Source organism: Festucalex cinctus, chromosome 9 (assembly GCF_051991245.1).
Source record: "Festucalex cinctus isolate MCC-2025b chromosome 9, RoL_Fcin_1.0, whole genome shotgun sequence".
NCBI classification, from domain to species: Eukaryota; Metazoa; Chordata; class Actinopteri; order Syngnathiformes; family Syngnathidae; genus Festucalex; species Festucalex cinctus.
Genome location: NC_135419.1, coordinates 9,111,929 through 9,134,831, shown reverse-complemented (window position 1 = coordinate 9,134,831; position 22,903 = coordinate 9,111,929). Strand labels below are relative to the sequence as shown.

Here is a 22,903-nt window from a genome sequence, read left to right as displayed (position 1 = left end):
CAGCAAGTGGCAAAACGGCCGCCAACCTGAGTTGGAAAAATATAGGTTGATTTTTCTGCTTAAATTATATTCTGTAAACACAATATTAATGAGAATGATGTTTTTTGACTAGTGAGGCGCGTAGAACATATCGTAAATAAAATGTTTCACTTACTTTACACTTCATATACAGTATGTGCTAATCTGGGTTGAAACAAGTTCAAGCCTCTCTTATGATCCATTTGAACATTTAACATTCTTTTGCATACATCTTGAGTGTGCCCGATGACCACTAGTGGTACATGTACAACACCTTGTGAATACAACTGAAATAAACTGAAATAAGTAATGGGATAAGAAACATACAAGTAGAAAACACATGGATAATGCTGAAGAACTCAAAACAAACAATCTTTTATGCTGCTCAGCCAAACATGTTTTATTAGGAAAAGGGAATCACTTCAACAGGTAAACACTTTTTTTTTTTTTTTTTTTTTTTTAAACAAGACTCTCCAACAGCAAGATGGTCTTTTGACCAATGTGAGCATATAAATGTTCAACTTTTGAAACTCTTCCTCTTTTTAAAGCAAAAGAAGAAGCCTGCGGCTGTTTTACTTGTACAGTACTTAAAAATGCGGGAACAAAAAAGGAGAAGCAATAATGGCGGCAACTTATTTTCGAGTTTTACAGTAAATCTTGCAGTTCGACACCGCCTTAAGATAATCGCCTAAGTCATTTTTCATATTTTTTAGGAAACACAAAAAAATGAACCATTTGCATCACGAAGAGATTATATAGTGAGGGAAAAAAAATATATTTTTTTGCAAATAAATGACAGGCAATTATTTTAAGAGGGTGACGAGTTACTTTTTATATGATATAGTGCCTTTGTTTTTGCTACATTATGGGGCCCATACCTTTTTCCTGGTCTAACTACCATTGTGGGGACCAACTTGATCTTGTGGGGACATTTTGGTGGTCCCCACAAGTTCAGACCTCTTTTTGAGGGTCAAGACTTGGTTTTAGAGTTTTGGTTTGAATTGGGTTTTGGTTAAGGTTAAGGTAAGGGGCTAGGAAATGCATTATGTCCCCATTACGATACAAAGACAAACGTGTGTGTGTTTGAGTCTGTGGAGGTGTAAAGGCTGCTTGCTCATGAGTCACATGTCCAGCAATCTGTGAGCGCTTGTCAGGATGTGGCTGTCTGTCTGTCTGTCTAATACTTCTGTTAACACAACAGTTCACTCTTCATCAGGTGTTTTGCGGCCGATTGCTTTCACAATATTTTTCCTTTCAAAACAAGTTGATACACATTCTCCACGAGACCAAACTTTTGACATTTGTAGTATATTCAAATTTAATGTCGTGCAATACTACGACACAGTTGTTTTTCTCAACCGACTGAGTCGATATTTTCTGCATCAATATGGATGTGAAAGCCATGACAAACAGAATATTCTCTGTTCTTTCTTCTTGTTTCGAAAATATAAAAATATTATTTTAAATGCCTCAAAATAACTGCCAAGTCTGGTTTCACATTTTACAATCCCCAGATGTGCTCAAGTGCAATTCACATTATGTTACATATTGAAAGCATAGTAAACAGAAGAAAGTCTTTACTGCAATATTTGAACTGATGACCAAATTCCAACAGCGTCAAACACAATTTTAACATTTGCGTCTATTAATTCTCAGTCTTAACTGTGGCGCGATCCACATTCACAGATTAAAGTTGTCAAAAAATAGTTCATTTCAAGCTAATGCCCTTTTTTGGGAATGGCTCACAGTTTATCATTGAAAAAAACAAACAAACTTCCCAGTCAGATGTACTCCATCTTGTATTCTTCTGATATGGTGTTGGACAGAATGTTGCTGCTGCCAGGGCTTGGTGCGTTGTGGCCGTCACTGGACCCAGTGGGCACAGGTGGGGTGGAGGTGGACGTGGAGGGTTGCTGGGAATCTTGCAGCTTCTTCCTGTTTATCTTCCTTTCTTTGGCGCGTCTGTTCTGAAACCAGATCTTCACCTGGTAAAGATAGCAAAGATGTGAACAGACAAAAGTGAATGCTGTCGCCTTTCCATCCAGCTGCAATTTAGGGTTAGATGCCTCATTTCCATCTTTACACTTGTTTGTGAGAATTTTATGAAGTTGTTATAGTGCACACTGCAAGTCAAAGTGTTTAGCAAGTGAACAAATCTAATTGAAGTAGATTAAAAAAAAAAAAAAAAAGTATAACGGTTCGGCTCTACCAATGATCTATTTTGGACTGACATTGCAAACAAATAAATTCCAAATTCAAATATCAGACAGCCATCTTCAGTTGTTTCTTCCATTGTAAAGCATCAACCTGTAGAATCCCATCCTCGGACAAATTCCAACAACGGCTCTCACCTGTCTTTCGGAAAGGTTCAGTGCCAAGGAGAGTTCAGATTTGCGCCTCATTGTGATGTAGCGGTTGTACTGAAACTCGTTCTCCAGCTCCTGGCGCTGGTGGTCCGTGTACACCACCCTGTACTTTTCCTTTGTGCGAGTCTTTCCTCCTAAAACATATAAAACAGGTCCAATTAGTCACTATAATACAAACTGTATTTTTTTTTCCCAGTTACGTCACATTTACCAGGCCTATGATTTTTGACACTCACATCAATAGCATCAGCGTAACAATAACTTGAAAAACAGGATTGTACTGTTTTTCATGTATTAGTTTTGATTATAAATCAACAAATATACTACTCTTGTATTAATTATAAAATAAGTTTAAGTGGTTAGGAAAATGGATGGATTGATAATGGGGGTAACAACTCCACTAATCACTTGCCATCACCTGTTGCTAGGTAGAATTTGTGAGCAATCATTTGTGTCACATGGGCCCAGAAACACTTCATGTAGGCCATGGTCTTGTCTAATGGGAAAAAAAGTGCTTTGCCACCATTTAGTGCAATTTATAGGAAATTATAAAAAGCTTCTTGAATTTGCATCAATCAAGGTTTTTAATTAGCACAAACTAATGAAATAACTAAAATTAAAATTGGAAAAAAAAAATAATTAACAAAAGAAAATACAAATCAAAACTGACTGAAACTACACCTTGCGTCAATAAAACAAAGTAAGAATTTATTTATAGCGAAAATATCCATCATTTTCGTCTTTGTCAAATATTATCATACACGAGGGATTCATCTCAAATATATTCATTTGGAGGAAAAGCGGTTAAGAACATGTATCGATGGATATTACTATATACTGCATCCAAATAGACGAAGGAAGGTCAAATAGATGTTAGAGAATTCTAGTTTACATTATTACAGAACACTTAAGTCAGTTTTATTATTATTATTATTATTATTATTATTATTATTATTATTATTATTATTATTATTATTATTATTATTATCTTGCAGGTGAAAAATCATCTTTAAAAAACAAAACAAAACCTAAAACTAATACTAAAACTAATAAAAACGTACCTATAAAGAATAATTAATGAAAACATAAAAAATAACAAACTAACCTAAAAATGAATGAAAACTAATGGAATTAAAAAGAAAAGAAAATTAAAACTAATACATCCCTGGCATCCATTAGGTTTCATGGTCTAATACCCTGATTATAGTGGGGGTTCAGTGAACTCCAAAAACAGTCCTCAAAAGTATTATGAGACGTGTTTATTTACGCTCAACATTTCAATTTAATCACTACTCTGTATTAAATATCAAAGCCAGGTTCTTAAAAATATTTTGTGCGTGAAAGACATACACATGTGACAAGTTTATTTATTTCTACACAATAATTTCAGTATTTACACTCTTGTCTAAAGAATTATGAAAGACAAACAGACGCCCTGACAAGACTCCTTATATGACTGCAGTGAGTCACACGAGTAGGCAAGTAGACGACTGTTTTGACATTTTGAGTTTTTTGTCTGGTGCCACGTTCAAGTTCAGGCGCCACTTCTAGACTCATCAGTTCTATTAGTCAAACTTAACTTTATCTCATGGAAAGACTCTCCAGTGTATTGCAGCGGGGCTTTTCCTTATCAACATGAGCCCGTTACATACTTGTTTACACAGGCAGCTATTCATTGACACGCACATTCACAGAAATGGGTGAGTCAGTTATTGATCGGGAAATCTTGCCTGCGTGACGACATCGATCAAAGTAGAGCAAACGGGTACACGCAGACGTGAGGGAGGCCCAGGAGGTCTGCACACTGCGGCCCCTCTAAGCCGCATTATCTCGCCTGGTTGTCACCCTTGCGCTCGCCCCCGGTGGACAGAGAGGGTGGGGAACGACCCTCCAGCAGCCTCCAGCGCCAGTTTTGTTAGCTTTGCATTGACATCCCACACAAGCTTACGGAAGGGAGAGGCCGAAAGCATGATGGATGTGTGTGTGTGCAATCACTCTGACTTAACTCTGCCTGTGAGTGTTGAAATTGTTGACGTGCATGAGAACAAGCATTGGTGGTTGGCTTGTCATGGGAAGTAGATTGAAAATAATGTCCCAGCCTCAAGCCTTGAGCAAATAAGTGAGTAATTTGTATTATTATAGCACTTTTCACAGACAGTGTGCTTCACATTGGCCAGGTGCAGACAGCAACATTTAGTACAGGATATCTATTGATGTCAAGAGTCAAAAAGTGAAAGGTAAACTATCAATAGTGATGTTATTAAAAATACATCTTTACTGATACTTCGTGACAGTCTTGTAAAATAATATACACCCGATTCAAAACGGTGCTTGCATCTTTGTGTGATGGAATGCAGCCGACTCCAGGCCAATCGAAGCGGCTCCTCTCATTCACTTTAATAACACACCGTGATTGACATTGTGGACGCAGAAATTGGACTCTTTGGGGTCCGTGTATGAGATTAACTTGCACGGAGTCGGCTGCACATGTGAGGTAAGCAATTGGAGACTGTCTTGCCTCGTCGACCTTGCATACATGTGTGAATATGAATTTCTATTATTTGAATGTTGTTGTGTGGGTTAAAATGACTATTCTGATATTTTCATTATTTGTCCATGTTCAAAACTATTTATTTTTCAATACAGTCAAATTAAGTTAAGAGTTAATTTCCTTCAAGTTCCTTTAATGCCACTATTTTTTTTATTTTTTATTTTTTTTACGCACTTGGTAAGCCTGTACTGGGGAAATTCCAGTCGCAATGCATCAGACACGTCCGTGTAAAAATTTAACATTAATAAATGTAATAATAATCCATATATTTGTGGAGACTGGGGTTAAGTTGTATTTTACAATTTCAAGAATGTGCAGAATTTCACAAGTTACTTCATGTTACAGATTAGATAGCGCTTAATATATAAAGAAAAATTCACTGAGCTGTCACCACCGTCTTACAAATGCAATTATGCCATCTAGTGCCAGAAAACTGATCTAAACACAAATCAATATCACACTCATATTTTACAGTACAGTTCATCTTATTAATTTTAACTCAATTTTATGAATTATTATGAAATTACTGTATCAATGACTAAAAGATGCAGCCATATTTCTATTAAACATTTTTTTTCCCAATTTTATATTATCAAGAGTATGAGAACATTTATTGTACATTTTATAGTACATTTAGAACAGATATAAAGTGTGCAATTAAATGTGAGTTAACTACTAAAGTCATGCGATTAATTACAATTACAAATTATATATACACCTAGAATGCTGTAAGCTAGCAGGATATTTTGGAATGTGCAAAATCTTTTTTGTCTTCAAAACTGACAGGGCTATGAACCGTGGTGGTCCTACCTTGTAAGCAATTCCACAACGGGCACAAAATTCCTCACATAAATACCACAATACAGTTTGACTGTGTAATGATAGAAAGCCATTTCATGTAGTTTTTTTTTTTTTTTTTTTAAACTTCAGAAATGCTGCTGTGTGCCACCTCACATATTGCACACACCGGAATATGGTATGGTATTAATCATTTGGAGATTGTTTAAAAAAAAAAAAAATGCAACATACACGTCTTGCTTGTAGTCCCATCAGTCCAGTATAGCCAATTGTGACTCATTGGACTGTGATAAATGTGAACAATGTTGATCCATCTTGCAACTTTTGTTAGCTCACATATCACATATTATTCAATTGCCACCTAATAGAAGACAATGTTGTTTTTGCTGATTCAGATACATGAACAAAGATAATATTTTTGTTGTCGTGAATAAATAATTTTTCAGACGAATTAAATGCAATTGGACAAATTCCCATAGCACTCCACATCATCACTTTATGACTGAATGAGAGAGCCTCTTGTGGTCCCGATAGTATGTAAATATTTATCCTATTTTAAAACCACTCATTGTCACTACCTAAATAAATAAAAGCTCAAGGAAAACATTAACTTTCACGTCTCATGATAAAGCAGCCAAACCTGCAGGTGCCGGGACCTTGACGGGCTCATGAGGTCTCCTCCGACAAAAGGGGTCCTGATTGGAGAAAAGGTTGTAGGGGTTGAGGCCTCCTCCTCCAGGGGCAGTGGGCACGCCGTTCAGTTCCGCCGAGCTGAAGTTCACCTGCCCCGCACCAGGGTTCGAACCCGTGAAGCTGAAGGGGTATTCCTCGCGGTAAACGGGATTCCAGCTGCATGCCGATGGGTCGGCGACTCCCGACATGTGATGGTAAGTGGGGAAGTCATAGGCGGGCGCGATGTACTGACTGTTGATCGGCAGCGTCTGGGCCGGGAGTCTGGCCGGCTGGGAGTTCGGGTACATGCTGGCGACCAGCAGCCTCTCTCAGGTAAACCTCTCAAACCTCCCGAAACATTTTAGATGTTTATTCCCAGCAACTTCGATGCCGCTTGTTTTCCCTCCACTCAAACTCCACACTCACATGAGCACGCATACACATACGACGACCGGCTACCTGAGCAGCAAGTACACACCTTTATAGATTTACAGCCGAGGGGTTCAAAAGTACCATGATGACGTCACGCCTTACCTGAAACTCACCTGGCCTCCTCTTGTAAGCGACGCGAGTGCATTGACCTGACCTTACTCTGAGATCCAAACAGGAGCATTTTTTTTTTTTTTTTTTTTTTTTGCTGTTGTAGTTTAATTGAGAACTACACTGCATTGTACTGAGAGCTGCTAAAGTGTGTGCTTTACTCAGAAACAATTTAATTGACGGCAGGTGTTTGCTAACTTCCATTTAACATGAATTTGAATGTGACTGATTAATGCTGAACACAACCACATCCCAGTTATGAGGGTGTGCACACTTGTGCAACCATTCCAGTGTTGACATATTTTCAAAATCTTACAGTCTTACACTACAATAATGGCGGAAAAAGTTTTGAAATGTATTTATTGATCTCCTTTTTACATAAACCTAGCATTTGAACAGGGGTGTGTAGACTTTTTATATTGACTGAAGATAGCATGTAACTACAGGACTGTTTAAAAAAATTTGAATACTGTGATAAAGTCCATTATTTTCTATAATGCAATTAAATAAGCAAAAATGCCATACATTCTGGATTCATTAAAAATCAACTGAAATATTGCAAGCCTTTTATTGTTTTAATATTGCTGATTATGGCTTTTTTTTTCTTGTTCTCAGGAAATATTCAAATATTTTGAGATAGGATATTTTGAGTTTTCTTAAACTGAAAGCCATAATCAGAAATATTAAAATAATAAATGGCTTGCAATATTTCAATTGATTTGTAATGAATCCAGAATGTGTGGCATTTTTGCTTGTTTAATTGCATTACAGAAAATAATGGACTATCACAATATTCTAATTTTCTGAGACAGTCCTATACAATAAAAATAATAATAATTTGATTTTATTGGTATGTGATTATAAAGAATTTAATGATGTATTTAAAAAAATAATAATAATTTTGAAGTTGTAAATTATTAGCTTTGTGTAAAAGCACACTTTTTTTTTTTATATCGATTTTGTATCGGAGCTTTTGAACCTTCAACTTCATCATATAACTCAGTCAAGAAGTGTGATTTGTTCCTGACATGAAGGAAGTAATTAAAGTTTGATACAAGTCGAAGGGGGCAAAAGGTCTGCAAAGAGTGAAAGTAAAATTACAGCCCCCTGTAATTGCACCGCCGTATAGTTCTTGTTGCTGATAGTTACCCTGAGCAGTGTTTTATTGTGGCTATAGTTAAAGTGTCGTGATCATAAACTGTTGTTTGTATGCATAATATAACAACTCTGACCTATACATAAGATATAAACACTGAGCAATTAAGCAGAGCTACTGTTCAACCATGTCAGGGCGAAATATAAAATATTTTATTTTTTAGAATCTTGATTAAATTAATCTGAAATTACCCTAAAATTTCCATTTAGATCAAAGAGGAGGTCTAAAGTGATATTAACATAACCCCCATCTGAAACTATTCATCGTTAGTAAATAGGCACATGTAAACGCAAAAAAAAAAAAAAAAAAAAAAAAAGGAAAATAATGTTTTTCCCGAAGGTTTTCACCAGAAGAGGGCAGCAAAATACACGATAAAACCAGCTGAACAATCACAGGCCTTTTTTAGTCACCAAAACTACCGGTCCCAATTATTTGAACACAAATACCCCTTTGGTACTCTTCCACAACTATTATGTCACTTTTTATATTAATCTATAGAACCATCTACAGCTACCAAACATTCATTCAATATTCATAATGTGGTCAAAACACTTACGATCATCTTTAACAGCAGGCGGAAGACGGCTTGTGTTAATGGCAGTTCAGTGCTAAATGGCTGTTAAAGCAACATAAACATATTGTATCCCCAAAAGAGCCGAACTACGAGGTTACATCACGCAGCTGTTAAATAAACACAACCTTTCTAAAAATAAAGGAACATATACATGAACGCACATGACAGCTGCCCGAGCGTACCCCTTCAGCACTGTAAATACTTTTACAGTATTATCCAATCCTGCTTTGCTGCGAGAATGAGCCCCAAACTTTTTTTCTGTGTCTCTAAATATTCAATATTTATCCTAAAATGGGCTTTGTGACAAGGAATTCTACGTGTATGCATTCAACATAAACAGCGTTCCCACCCTTTTGTTTCTAGGTCGGTTCAAGTGCTCAGAAGGGGAACTAATAAGAGGTTTGTGTGCTTTTTTTCACTAAACCTAAGAGCTTACATATGTTAGAGAGCAGCTGGAGTTGACAAGAAACATCCGCTGCCATCCTCCAGCCTCACCTTTTCCCCTTGCAGTCCAACGAGGGCCGGTAGACATTAAACACTTAATGTCCATTACAGGGCACTGCCTCGGATTGTAATGTATATTATAATGTATATATCAGTACATGCAGTGCATGTTTATTGATTTCTTTCTCCACATTTGATAGTTGTGTCAAAAAAGGCAAGATGGAGACAGAGGCGGAAGGAAGGTGCAGCAGCATATTTTATTCTATTGTCTTTGATTTTTGTTGCAGGTTTGTTATTCGTCCTCAAATTTCCCCATTAACAATTAACACTACATATTGGCATTATGTGACAATATTTTCAATCGTTAGGTTGTTGTATTTCCCCCCAAAATATTAAATCTTCATTACTTGTACAGTCTGGTGTGAAAAAGCAACTGAACTTTGAACGTTTCCAGTGTCATGTGATGTTATTATATTGAAAAAAAAAAAAAAAAAACAAGTTGAATAATCATTTCATTAACAAAATATAATTATGTTTTTATTTTAAAGAAAAATAACTAACTGCAATTTAGGTTTATAAAATTAACTAAAACTAACTAGAATTATTGCTAAATTCTAAATTATAAATACTACCCCATGCACCAGAGGTACACGTTGGGGTTCATTTTAAGTTTCATACCTTGTTTGCAGTATCGCCTGCTTGATTCTTGCCCCCTCCTGAGAATCCGGGGGCCCTCGAGGACCTCTGGGAGTGTTGAACACAGGCAGATCGTTTGACATGGGATATTATTTCTGGTTTCAAATGAAATCACAACCAGCAAGCACAGTCAATCAGTGAGAGAAAACACTCAAATTGGTCGGTTAGCCCTGAACAACGAATGTTTTTCGACCAATTTTTAACGTGCTTTGCGATGTTATTCCACTGAATTCTCTCATCACATTTTTGTTCATTCAAAACATTGCTGTCCAAAATTCTCTGATTGAGGGCAGCGTACAGGAAAATCAAAGGATGCAAAAACTTTCTAAATTGTAAAATGTTATCTAATTGGCTTTTTGCCAATTACGTATAGATCCAGAAATGGTTATGGTGGGAGTGATGTCTTGTTACCCTCCTATGTAATGAAGGGGGTTTCTGTACACTCTCTGTTAATCCCTCCAGGGACTACAGAATTGCTCTCACAATTAGAGGACAACATGGGTTCTGTCCAATTTAGCCTCTTTCTGTTCTCACCCCTGCCATTACAAAAAAAGACTACGACAAACTGCAAACTTCAGTCAGCCACAAGTCTGTTATTGAAAGAGAAAAAGACAGACAAGAGGAAAGATATTTAATGTGTGTTTGAGGTGGACTGAAAATGTCCCCAAACAGATTTAAAATGTCAGGTCTTAGTGATGTGAAAGACTTTAATGGTCTCTATATTGTATATTTTGCTCAAGGGCAACTCAGCACTGATCATTATGTTGTTAAATATATATTTGTCGGTTTTGTGTCAAGGTCTATGAATCTTTTGCTCAAACTGAATTATTTTAGGTGGTAAGAGTTTTGGCTGTGTTCAATTAACAAACTGCAGTGAACCTCAAATACGAACAATGACTCTAATTAACAGTTTAAAATATTTCTTTGTATTGTATTCACCTTTTTATACTGTTAAAATTGATCAGCCAGGCAAAAGAACTTCCAGTATTTTGTGTACGTTGTAGTCTAAATGTTCCAGGAGCCTCATTTAGATTTGGACATGCCTCCCAAATTCATGAAAAGAAAAGAAGGGAAGCAACAGTAAAAGAGCTGCAGGAATTTCTGCCTGTTGTGTGCAGTGCACAGGCTGTGCCATGTGGGATAAATGGTAAGACAGACAATTGAAAGCCTGGTCAATTCTTGGAAAAAACATGGTTTGGGCAGCCCCACCTATGTGGCAATGGAAACCAGGCTATAGCTGTCTCTTGGCTCAATGAACAGTCGATAGGTATTCATATGGGCGCTTCACTTTTGGTACCATCAGTCATCAAACTGTGATAACTAAGTACACGATCAGGGTGCCTTACAGAGAAGTATACAATCGTCTTCTTGGGACCACAAAGTAAACAACCTCATTTCAGAGGGTTCATCTAAGATTCAGGACTTGAGCTCTGTTTCGTCTTTTTGTGGCTTTGGTCTGTTCGGGACATTGTTTAGAAATGCAAGATTTATGTTTCCCTTCTCTGAGTCCTGACGATCATCTTTTGAATATGTCAGAACAAACAAGTTTCTGATTCTTGAGAACCGCAGACGCCGATTTGATGTGACATCACCTCGAAAGTTTGCCAAGAAAGCTTTGTGACATTAAGATGATGATGAAACAGGTATTTACTAGAAATTCTAGAAAACGAAGTTATTACTTTCTTTTATTTATATTTAAAAAACCTGCCATTTATTAGCTCGACTTGCTACATTCACCGTGCGTAGGAAAAGACACCTGATTTGAACGGTGTTGTTTTGAAAGTGGAAGAGCTTATTTTCCTGTGAAACCGAGACATGATCCATGTTTGTTTCCCAAGCAGGCCACCACCAACGCTGCCAAAACCCTTTTTTTTTTTTTCCCTCCCCCCCCTCTCCCTGCCTGGACCTCTTTCTCTCCTCTTCTTTCTCTCTCCTTTTCATTGTGTTTGTTGTTTTATGGAGGGCTTGATGCGGTCCAGATTGTTGCTGCCAACTCAGACTGTCTCACTTCACCTCCAAGCTTCTCGTCATTCAAAGCAAATGACCGCCGACCGCTTACACACAATCCAGTCCGTTTTTTTTTCTTCCAGTCCTCCATTACTTTGCTTCTTTTACTTTTTAAAACTTCCCTCTCTTGCTTTTAGTTCCCCTCCCCTCTCCCAGCTCCCTCCCTCCCCCTCCTCCCCTGCCTCCTCGAGCTCCAGCAGGTCCGGACCACTGACACTCTCCCCTCTCGTGTGAACGTGTCTGGGAAATAGAGTGTATATGTGTGTCTCCATTGAGAACTTCTTTTTTTTTTTTTAGCAGAACTCTTTGAGACAGAGGAGTCCCCCCCCTCCCCACGCGGTGCTGTGATTTGACTATCCAAACAGCCCGCTTCTGAGGCATCCATCCTCCAAGAGGCTCCCGGGACAGCGCAGATTAACCTCACAGCCCCCTCAGAGTCGGACTCTGAACATCTGAGACATCTCTACATCTAAAGGAGAAGCCCCTGTAGAGAGGAGCAGCTGGAAGTCTCTACTCTCATTTCGAGAGGAGGAGACGGAGGAGACCACGTCTGGATACTTAGAGAAGACGAGCAAGAGCGGAGGCTCGTCCCGGTTTTCGAGATCTTCCGGAAGGTAAGTGCTTGTCATCGTGTATGTTGTCTGCTTATTGTAAGTGACACCTTACAAATGTGTTTGACCTTTGACGACAAACTTTAGGCAAGTCAAAACTCCTGTAGTATTCGTGACCAGTGGTATTTGTTGCCCGCATGTTTGTGAATGCGCACACAACAGACTTCCAATGCAACCTGTTCAAACATCAACATGTTGATGACTTGCGTCTCTTTGCATAGACGCCCCCTTTTCGCACCGAACCTTTTTACAATGTTGATCTTCTCGCTGAGAGCACTCGTTTCACAAGGCGCCCTGTGGTCGGACAACACCGGGCATCATTGCACTTTTTGTGTCTTCTTTCTAAAGCGTTTGTTTGCGCAAACACTCCTCAGCCGCCCCGAGTGAACTGACAATCCTCACCGTTTTGTGCATCAATGGCTGCCTTGGCCCAAACAGCTTAAGGAAAGATGAGATCCAACCTGGCATCCTTGATAACATCTCTGCTCTGTGTTTATCACAAAAGAAGCTTTTACCATTTGAAGGGAGTAACACTATGGAAATATGAGCTGTTTAATGGGCCAGGACGTACGCGGCATTCATATTTTCTTCACCCGACACATGTTCAGCACCTGACCATGGGTCAAAAAACGGCACATCCATCTTGTGGATGCAGATGACCTTTTTTGATACGGAGCTGAGGATTCATCACACTGGCATGCATCTGCTCTTTGGAATTTCCTTTGGATGAGATCTGGCTGTTAATTGGAGACAGCTCTTTAGATATTTTGGGTTGTGGCATTTTCTTGTAGCTAGCGGATCATTGCATGCATTCCATACTTTTACAATCAACAGTCATACTGTATATCAGAATAACACTGACGTCTCATTTTGAATTCTGCAAAAATATTCAGGATCAACACCTTACATTTAGGAGCAAAGCTGAGAAAACTGAACAAAAATTACTAAAATAATGCATATTGACAACATTTTAAATAATAATAATAATCCATCCACCCATCCATTTTCTGAACCACTTATTCCTCACAAGGGTCATTATTTTTCTTCTTCTTCTTCTTCTTCTTCTTCTTATTATTATTATTATTATTATTATTATTATTATTATTATTATTATTATTATTATTAAGGATTTATAAATATGTTTTTAAAAAGTACAAATAAATAAATAAATAAATAATTTAATTAATTAATTAATACAAGTAGCTCTCTAAAATCAGCTTTTAAAACAGAGTTAAATTGTTTAACAAATTACTTAATTTCTGTTGACAGTTTATTCAATTTGCCCGCAGCATAACAGCTAAATGCCACGTCACCATGTTTGCTTGGAACTCTGGATTTCGATCGGCACCACAAGTTGCTCAACACTTTTGTGGTGATACCACTCTTTTGCGTGATATCACATGAAACATCAGAATATCATGTTGAAACATCAGCTCACCATGCAGTAAATGACTTTTTGAGTGTGTTTTGAAGAACATGACATGAGCAAAAATTATTTTCTTTTTTTTTTTTGTCGTACTTTGTTATTCGCTGAAACTTGTCTGTTATTTGCTTTTGTGCTTAGGCCAGAGCAATAAGCAATAACAGTACTAGATCGAAGTTAAGTGAGGAGCTTCATTTCTAGACAAATATTATTATTTGCATTATTTTTTTATTACCATTCATAGTTCTATAGTTCGGAACATTTCATGAACATTTATATATAATTTTCATTGAAATTTTTATGTGCGAATCAGCAGTTTGTGTTCCACTGTATTCTCCACAATATTCAGGCATGAAACAAGTGAAATTGAATTGTAGTGCTCACCTTTTCGGAAGTTTCTCAGTGGGCATCAAACTCCTGGTATGCAGGAGCTCGTCTGATGCGGTCGGCTCCATTCCACCGGGTCGGGCCTAATCCTTCGTCATCAGCTGTTTCCTGGCCCTCGGCGCTCGCCACATGCCAGCCACTCTGAGAAAATGTGCTTCACATTACGACCATGTACAAAACATACCAGCAGTGTGATTCAGCTCACAAAATGTTATGTCATGCTCACGAAGACGATCACAATTCCCTTGTTAGCTGGACGCTACTTAAACTAGTGGGCAAAAAAAAAAAAAATCCATATTAGCTACATTTTGTTTTTATTTATATTCAAAATACAGCACTCTGTGACTCGTTCTGAGGCGGTCATTTATTGGCTGATTCATTATTAATCACTACTTTTGAACTGAACGTGGCTCGTAAGGCCTCAATTAGTCACCACTTCTTTAATGCTGCACTTAGAGACTTATTCCAAAGGTATCTTCAGTGAAGAGCACTAAGCGTTATTGCCATCTGGCGTCCTGCTTGTTTCCCTCCCACAACATTGGCACAGCGCTGACAAGGCAGCTGCACCTCATTGAGCCACGGCTTCTCCTGTAGGACACCGCGAGGAGGAAATGCTTTCATTATGAGTTACAACACTGGACTTTTGGAAGGAAATGCATAATGAAAGTACAAAGGCAGCAGCATGTTCGCATGTAAAAGCTAATAATATTTGCTGAAGTGGTGACATATAGCAGGAAAAAACTTTTTTTTTTTTTTTTTCAATTTCCTTCTGTTAATAGAGCCTTTTGCTGGTAGTGGTGGGCCATTGAATTGTACTTCTTTACAACAGTAAAGACAAACATTAAGGAGTAATAGCAGCATAGCGATAAAAGCATTAAACTGGAAGTCAGTCTTAAACATTTCTTCATAATAATATGTTATAAGTGACCTCATGACTCTAAACTTGACATTCTGATTAATATTACATTTGTGGAATATGAGTTATGAAGCAAAATCCAGCCGTTTTTATCAATATCAGAAGGTGGCCATTTTTCCACTTGCTGTCGACTGAAGATGACATCACAGTTGCTCTGGGCTCAGGCAACGACCAATCACAGTTCACTTTGTTTTCTGGAGCTGAGCTGAGCTGTGATTGGTTGTTACCTGAGACCTGAGCAACTGTGATGTAATTTTCACTCGACAGCAAGTGACAAAATGGCCGCCTTCTGATATTGATAAAAACTGCTGGGTTTTACCACCTAACTTATATTCCACTCATGTAATATTAACCAGAATACCATATTGAGACTAGTGGTGCTGTAGGGAACATATTATTGTGTAGATTTTTTTGGGGGGGTTGACTTCCCATTTTAATAGCGTCATAAAAATCATATGAGTTTACGTCAATTACAATGACAATTTACATGTTGTCCTTCAAACTCCACGGTTAAACTTGTTACAATCTTGTCGTTCTACAACAATAATAATGCCAAAGACATGCTAGCACGACACTTTCTCAATTTCGTACTACATATCTCAGAAATAACACCATTTATTTTTCTGTCTGCTATTGTGTGAATACAAAATGGCTGCCTCATCCTGGCAGCTCAGATCACAGATCCCTCTGGTGTATTGCTGTAACAAAAAAGGACTGCTTGTAAAAGAAAAGGGGGGAAAAAAAACAAGATTTTGTTGATATTATCCCCCAACTATAGTTTTTACCCAATTGGGTGACCTATTTTTAAAGAACGTTTGCTTAAGAAAGTAAAATAGTTTCATTATGCGTTAGTCTGTGTCACTATTGGCAGGAGTCTTTCTTTTTTGTTGAGTTTGTTTGTCTTGGCGGCAACAAAAATGCACTGAATCTGTGAAACAGTGACACAGGAGGACAAAAAAAAAAAAAAAAAAAACATCCTGTTGCTTTTCCGTGGTTAAAAAAAAAAGAAAATTCTGTACAGCACTGCACTTTAGTGAAAACTATCCCATCTGTATTCCATCTTCTGAGCTACAAGACTGTTAATCTAACTGATTCCATTTTAGCCAAAAGTGCACAAATAGTGGAACCGCTTACTCAGGACTTTGCTTGTCGCCCCCATTTTTATCAAGCTGGTGCTGTTTAAGAGGGAAAAAGAGTGGGACTTAGACAGTTGGCTTTAATTGTGTTCAGCTGTTTTTTGTTTCTTTTTGAGGGGTGTGTAAGAGCCTAGGGAGCTGCAAGTGTGTGTAGGCCTCCTCCGCAGATCACCCGGACCCTTCGGTGTCAAAGAGGAAGGTGGGGTGATTGCAACAATATTTGATATCCATCAATCTCCAGATGAACAGAAATACTTTCAGTCGTGGGTGGGATTGGTTGCTGTCTTTAAAAAAGCCTGCTTGAAAAGAGGCCCAGTTGGCGACATCATTAGAATTTACTGCTTAAGAAGAACAAGAACATGTACAGTGACAACAGATGTTTCACTTTGCAATATCTTCACGCGCCTCCCCCTGTGTAGCGAGCTTCCCCACCAAAACGAGTAAAGAACTAAATCCATTAATGGCATATCAAACGTCAGCCACATCCAAACCTGTCATTCTCTTCCACTGCCACTACAAACACGGTTTACTGCTCAATTTGATGGAGGAAACCACAAAAACAGTTTCCAGAACATGTGTTGCCTGAGCATGCGAGCAGGGTGGTTGCACAGTCACTCCATCCTGAAGCTGAGCTCAGCTTTATTTATTTTTTTTATTATCTGTTTTTGATCAGTGTTTTTTTATTCAACTAGAATCTGATCATGCAACCGCGAAGGCTTCAGTGCTCCTCTTAAATTGCACGATACAAAATACAATGTAAAAGTAGGGCCCTACACCAGGTTCCCACATCATTGATGATGTTTTTTTCTGATTTTTATAAATAATGTTTGCAAATAGCACACATCTAAGTTTTCATGTCATCGATTGTTAGAGATTGATTTGAATATTTTTAAATAACCTCCCAATGATAACAGTGTCTCTTTTCTTCTAAAAATAAAAACCTAGTTTTTGTTAAATTAAGGATGGGTGAGTATTGGTATTATTGGCAGGCCTTATTTCAAATTATCTGTACTTGCGACAGCAGGAAATAATGGCCATTTTACAAAAGTAGAAATTAGAAGAATAGAACAATGCCATTAATTTCATGCAATTTTAAGGAAAAAAATAGATACTGTATTGAGATGTATGGAACATGCTCCTTGTTTTTCTGATTTTTTTCTTTCAATTTTTTTTCAACTTTAATTTTATATTATTTATTTATATTGTTTATTTATTATTATATTATTTATATTATTGACATTTTATTTTACACAATTTTTATTTTATTATTTTTATTCTATTATTTATTTATTTATTTTTTTCTGTGCAAATATTCATGTCATCGACTGCTAGAGAGTTAAAAGTTAAAATTAGGGATGAGCGAGTACCGATACCAAGTGTCGGTATCAGGCCAATACTCAGCCTTTTGAAATTGTTACGTGTGACTTTTTTTTTTTTTTTTTTTTTTTTTTAGAGGAGAAATGTTATATTGGGATGTATAAATCATTCTTTAAAATTATCTGTCATTGTTTTTTTTTAGGGGGTTTGGGGGGATTTTATGTATCAAAAGTAATACTATTGGTATCGGTAATTCGGTATCGGTATTGTATGAGTACTCATACTGGTATCGAACATCCGTAGTTAAAATTCACTGTTGCAAATTATTATGACATTTTATAGGTCATAAAGAAATTAAGTCATTTGTTGAATTTGCTGCATTAGGAGGCTGCATCTACTGAAATGAAAAGCGATAAAAATATTTTAATAGGTCAAGTTACATTTTAACATAGGACCTCTTATTTGAAGCTTTGACAGGCTATACTTTTTTTTTTTTTTTTTTTTTTTTTTTTTACTTCCAAACAAGTGTTAAAAAGGTTCATAGCTTATTCAAACTGAACTGAAATCAACTGAAATCACTCGCATTGTGATATGAGAATACTGCATGCGCCTTGTCGGTGAGTCTCGTCACATAAAATTTAACGCTGATGATTCAGTGTTCATTCTGCCAGGGGAGCGGAAGGTTGGCCTCAGGGGGATTTAGCTGGGTGATAAAAATGGAGGTCTGTTTGGACAAAACCACACCAGGTCATTATTTTCCCACAGCACAGGCCAATTAACACCATTCAATAATCTAATCACCTTGTCAGACTTTATTTAAAGGGGATAACTTGTGATTGTATTCTTTAATAGTGATTTGACTTATATTTCAGCAGGGTTGCTAACTTTGGGCTGTTGGATGTTTGTTTTCAAGATTGAAACTTCCTGCGTGAATAAAACATCTGTGTGCGTGATGTGGTCTTTCCCATGTACTGTATGTTGTGTTGTCATCTTGTGTCAACACGTTACATGCGTGTAGTCGACCCGTTGTCTCCAGAAGTTTCTGGTTAGCGGTCTTGTTGGTCTGCTGTCTCATTGATGCATCACAGCCTCACACCCACTCAAGGTCAGGAGAGATTCCTGGACAGGAAGCGCGAAACCTCCAGCTGTGGCTCACAAGCCTTTTTGGAAATTTTCCTCTCAGGATAAATCAACTCTTCCAAACAGATTGAATTCAAGCTTAACATTCTCGTACTCACCAATGGAGGTTTTATTGCCAAATGTTTGTGTTAGGCTCCATTAATGAAAGTGTACTTAATAAACTGGCAAGCGTATGTGACGTGAAGCTTATCCTTCTATTTTTAAAGTGCAATATCAACCCCCGGGGACACACACGAGCAAACATTTGGCGGAAAATATGATTCGGGAAGCGGTTCCCACCTCGTCGCGCTTGTTCATTATTGCCAGATGTTCAATCAAACACGTAGCTACAGTGTGTCGAGATGAAGCCAGAGGTGGGATTACAAGTCGCTGGGGGACGCTCATGAGCCCCGCGTGGGCCTCTCGCCTCTCGCCGCGGTCCGTTTTAGCATCCTCCCTCCTCGGCCGGTGACACTTTGAGTGGAGCTGCTGTTGTTTATGGAGAGCGGGAAGGGTCACTCTGTCACTGAATTCCCAGCAACTCTGAGAAAGCTCATGCGCTTCCGGATAACAGTTTATCCGTCGTGGTGATTATTGTACCATCGCTTAAATAAACACAGATTCTGTCAAGCCTCCATGATTATTAGGGATACAAGTTGTTGTTTTTTTCAGGCTGACACCATAATTTGTTTTGGGGTTTTTTGCCGTACTAGATTAAAGTGTAATTGCACATCCAAGACAGTAGGTGGCAGTGGCATGCAAATTGTCAGAGTATGCAAGTAGCATTAGCTCCTCTGCAGAGGTGTACTTACAATAATTTTATAGACAAATTATGCTTTTCATAGTTGAGGTGGAGAGTTAGGGGGAGCAAAACATCAACACAAACAAAAATTGAGAAGCACTGAATTAAGGTCAAATAAATCATTTCAGCAAATTGTCCATCTTCAATGATAAAACCTCCTGCATTTGTTTATATTTTAGCATTAAGATGCACTGAGAAATGAAGAAAAATGTGGTATAAAGGGAGTGTGAATGGGAAAAATCAAAAATCTGAAATTGATCATTTTGGTTCATTTTGTTCATGAGTGTGCGAAATAAAATCGATAATGCACACACAAAAATAAGCATCAGAAAACTGTTGCAATCTGACATCCTACTACTTAATAAGATTGGAATTCAAATATTTATTCTATATTCATCATATTGTCACCATGAATGTTTTTATTTATCTTCCAAATGTTTAAAAATTTTATACATCATCACAGTTCAGAATTTTTTTAAAAAAGTAAATAAATTAATAATAATAATAATGATGATAATAATAATAATAATAATAATAATAATAGTCTCCGGTTCGAGTCCAGGCTCGGACCTTCCTGGGTGGAGTTTGCATGTTCTCCCCGTGCCCGCGTGGGTCTTCTCCGGGTACTCCGGTCTCCTCCCACATTCCAAAGACATGCATGGCAGGTTAATTGGGCGCTCCGAATTGTCCCTAGGTGTGCATGTGAGTGTGGATGGTTGTTCGTCTCTGTGTGCCCTGCGATTGGTTGGCAACCAGTCCAGGGTGTCCCCCGCCTACTGCCCAGAGCCAGCTGAGATAGGCGCCAGCAGCCCCCGCGACCCTTGTGAGGAATAAGCGGTCAAGAAAATGGATGGATGGATGGATGGATAATAATAATAGTAATAATAATAATAATAATAATAATAATAATAATAATGAAAATAAATCCTAGCTTACTAGTTTACTATACAAAATTAGGTGGAAATGTTTAAGCTTTTAATGTAGTACCACCTAATTTTTTTTTTTTTTTTTTTTTTAACTCTACAAGTCTATTTTATTTGCCCTAAAAATTACAAGTATTATTAAAGAAAAACTACACTTAAATGACATTAAATGATCTAATGCAAATTATATTACTAAAGTTAAATACAACTGAATTATACTCAAACAATGTACTGCACAAGAAATGTAATAAACTGACTGTCCTGGATTTTTGCAAGGTACATTCTAATAAGTTTGATTAAATTTCACATTTCACACAATTGTCATATATAATATTTGTGCCCTGAGATTGGCTGGCAACCAGTTCAGGGTGCCCCCCGCCTATGTCGGAACAACTAGACACAACTTCCAAAAAGATATTTGTTGCCACACAGAATCCCTCAACGCACTGTTGGTCTCGTTTCACTGAGAACTGGCATCACCTTGAGGTTTGCTGCTGCCACTCGCCTTCAGCTTGTTTGTCACGTGGAGCTGTCACCACTCAGCAGCCATAAGCGCGCGACTGCCTCAGTGGATGCGCTCCCTTCTTGGGCCTCCTCCCTTCCCAAAGCGGCTGAGTGCGACCCCTCCATTTTCGTCATCAGCACCAGCAGGGTCCCAAGTGTATCAGCGGTCCTGGGAAAGTTCTTAGAGGAATACTGCGGGAATGTGAGCCCCGCACACACTAGTGACAAAAAAGTTGGGAGAGGGGGAGAAGTATTATTTGTGCGTGTGTGTTTCTGTGCTTGTGTAACACAGCAAATGCATTCCCTGGCATACAAGCCATGTTCGTGTTATCAACAAAAGTATCCCTCTGTTACTCTTTCACCTATTTTTATTAGAAACAGGAGGCGGGACAGGAAATGGACCAGTCATGTTTTTGGATCAAGTCGAGAGCTTTTCATTTTCAGGAGCGGAAGTGCCAAAGGCAACTCGTTTAAAGAGACACTGAATTTGACTTTGAAACTTTAACGGGATGTTGACCTTCAAGATTGCTTTTTTGTCTACTTTTAAAGGGATACTTACCTCATTTATCCATTTTCAGCAGTAAGAAGTGAATATTTTGTCAATAATTAATTTGATCATTAATTCTCATGTACAATTAATAACTTTAAAAACACATTTTGTCACTTGCTGTCGACTGAAAATGTCATCATGTGTGCTCATGTATGATCCTTAAAAGTTGGGGAAGATCAACTTTTAATCGGGACTTATTAGATCTTGTTAACCATATATGTTGTTCAAATAAATCATTCAGCATTAAAGTGGTAGTCAACCTTAAACATTTCTTGTCAATAATATGTTATATGTGACTAGTCTCAACCTAACATTCAGATTAATATTACATTTTTGGAATATGAGTTATGAACCAAAAACCAGCCGTTTTTATCCAACTCAGGGGGTGGCCATTTTGCCACTTGGTGTCGACTGAAGCTATGAAGATGACATCACAGTTGCTCAGGGCTCAGGCAACGACCAATCACAGCTCACCTTCAGTCAACCAGCAAGTGGCAAAATGGCCGCCCCCTGAGATGGATAAAATTGGTGTAGATTTTGCTGCTTAACTCATATTCCACTAACGCAATATTAACCAGAATACCAGACTAGTGGTGCTGCATAGAACATATTATTGTCAAAATAATAAATAAAAAAAATGGGGTTGACTTTCCCTTTAAGTTAGCTATATTAGTTGTTGGTTTCAATCTTCAAGGTGGAAACATTTTCCAAGCAAAATTCTCCAAATTTAAATCATATTACACTAGAAACATATCATCCAAGTGAATTAGATGTTTTGATAGATTTCTTTATTTCCTCCTCCACCCTTGCTCTTCCCAAGGCTCTCTCTTCCGCCCTCTCTCTCTCGTTCCCACCCTCCTGCGTACATGCTAGCAGTGATGCGTCCTTAACTGTTTCCAGACGTCTATGTTCTGCAGGCCTGGAGTCCAAACACATCAACAAACCTCCCCCCACCATCCCTCCCTCCCAGTGCTCTGACTTCACACTTTGGAACTCTTGAGTACTCCAAGCTGGGGGTTTGATGGTGGTCATCATGAATCACCGCAACAAACAAAAAAGTCAAGGTCCATTTCTTGAATTGAGCTTGTGACATGATGTCCATGTCCTGTTCTGAAAAAGCCTTTCAGGTCGCTCCTGCGTCAAGCGCTGATGCGAATGCCCTCGGTTTCTCTTTTGTTTACAGCCTCGCCAATTAATGGCTCAGCGTGGCGCTCGAATAGCTTGGATGCAGCATTGTTGCCAGTGCGCACGTTGCAAAGATGCACACAGTGACCCGTTTGTTGGTGGTCACAATCAACCCCGGTGAGCCGCACAGAGACAGGAGGCAGACATTGGCGCTCTGTTCTGGTGCAGTGAGGCATCAAACACCACCAGCGACAGACAGACAGACAGA

At 38.2% G+C, this 22,903-nt stretch overlaps 2 protein-coding genes across 2 annotated transcripts in view; one reads left to right on the top strand and one right to left on the bottom strand.

Annotated features, from left to right (window-relative positions):
* Nucleotides 1-1,304: 1,304 nt before the first annotated feature.
* On the bottom strand, nt 1,305-6,713 carry cdx1a (caudal type homeobox 1a). The gene is made up of 3 exons (XM_077532704.1): nt 6,374-6,713; nt 2,370-2,518; nt 1,305-2,003 (listed from the first exon to the last, which is right to left on the bottom strand). Exons 1-3 carry the CDS (start codon nt 6,711-6,713, stop codon nt 1,800-1,802), a joined length of 693 nt encoding a protein of 230 aa, XP_077388830.1. The 3' UTR covers nt 1,305-1,799.
* Nucleotides 6,714-11,846: 5,133 nt separating this feature from the next.
* The window catches only part of pdgfrb (platelet-derived growth factor receptor, beta polypeptide), a 33,382-nt gene continuing 22,325 nt past the window's right edge, over nt 11,847-22,903 (top strand). Inside the window, exon 1 of the mRNA XM_077531740.1 lies at nt 11,847-12,436. The gene's annotated coding sequence lies outside the window, so the exon portion shown is untranslated. The remainder of the gene's footprint in view (nt 12,437-22,903) is intronic.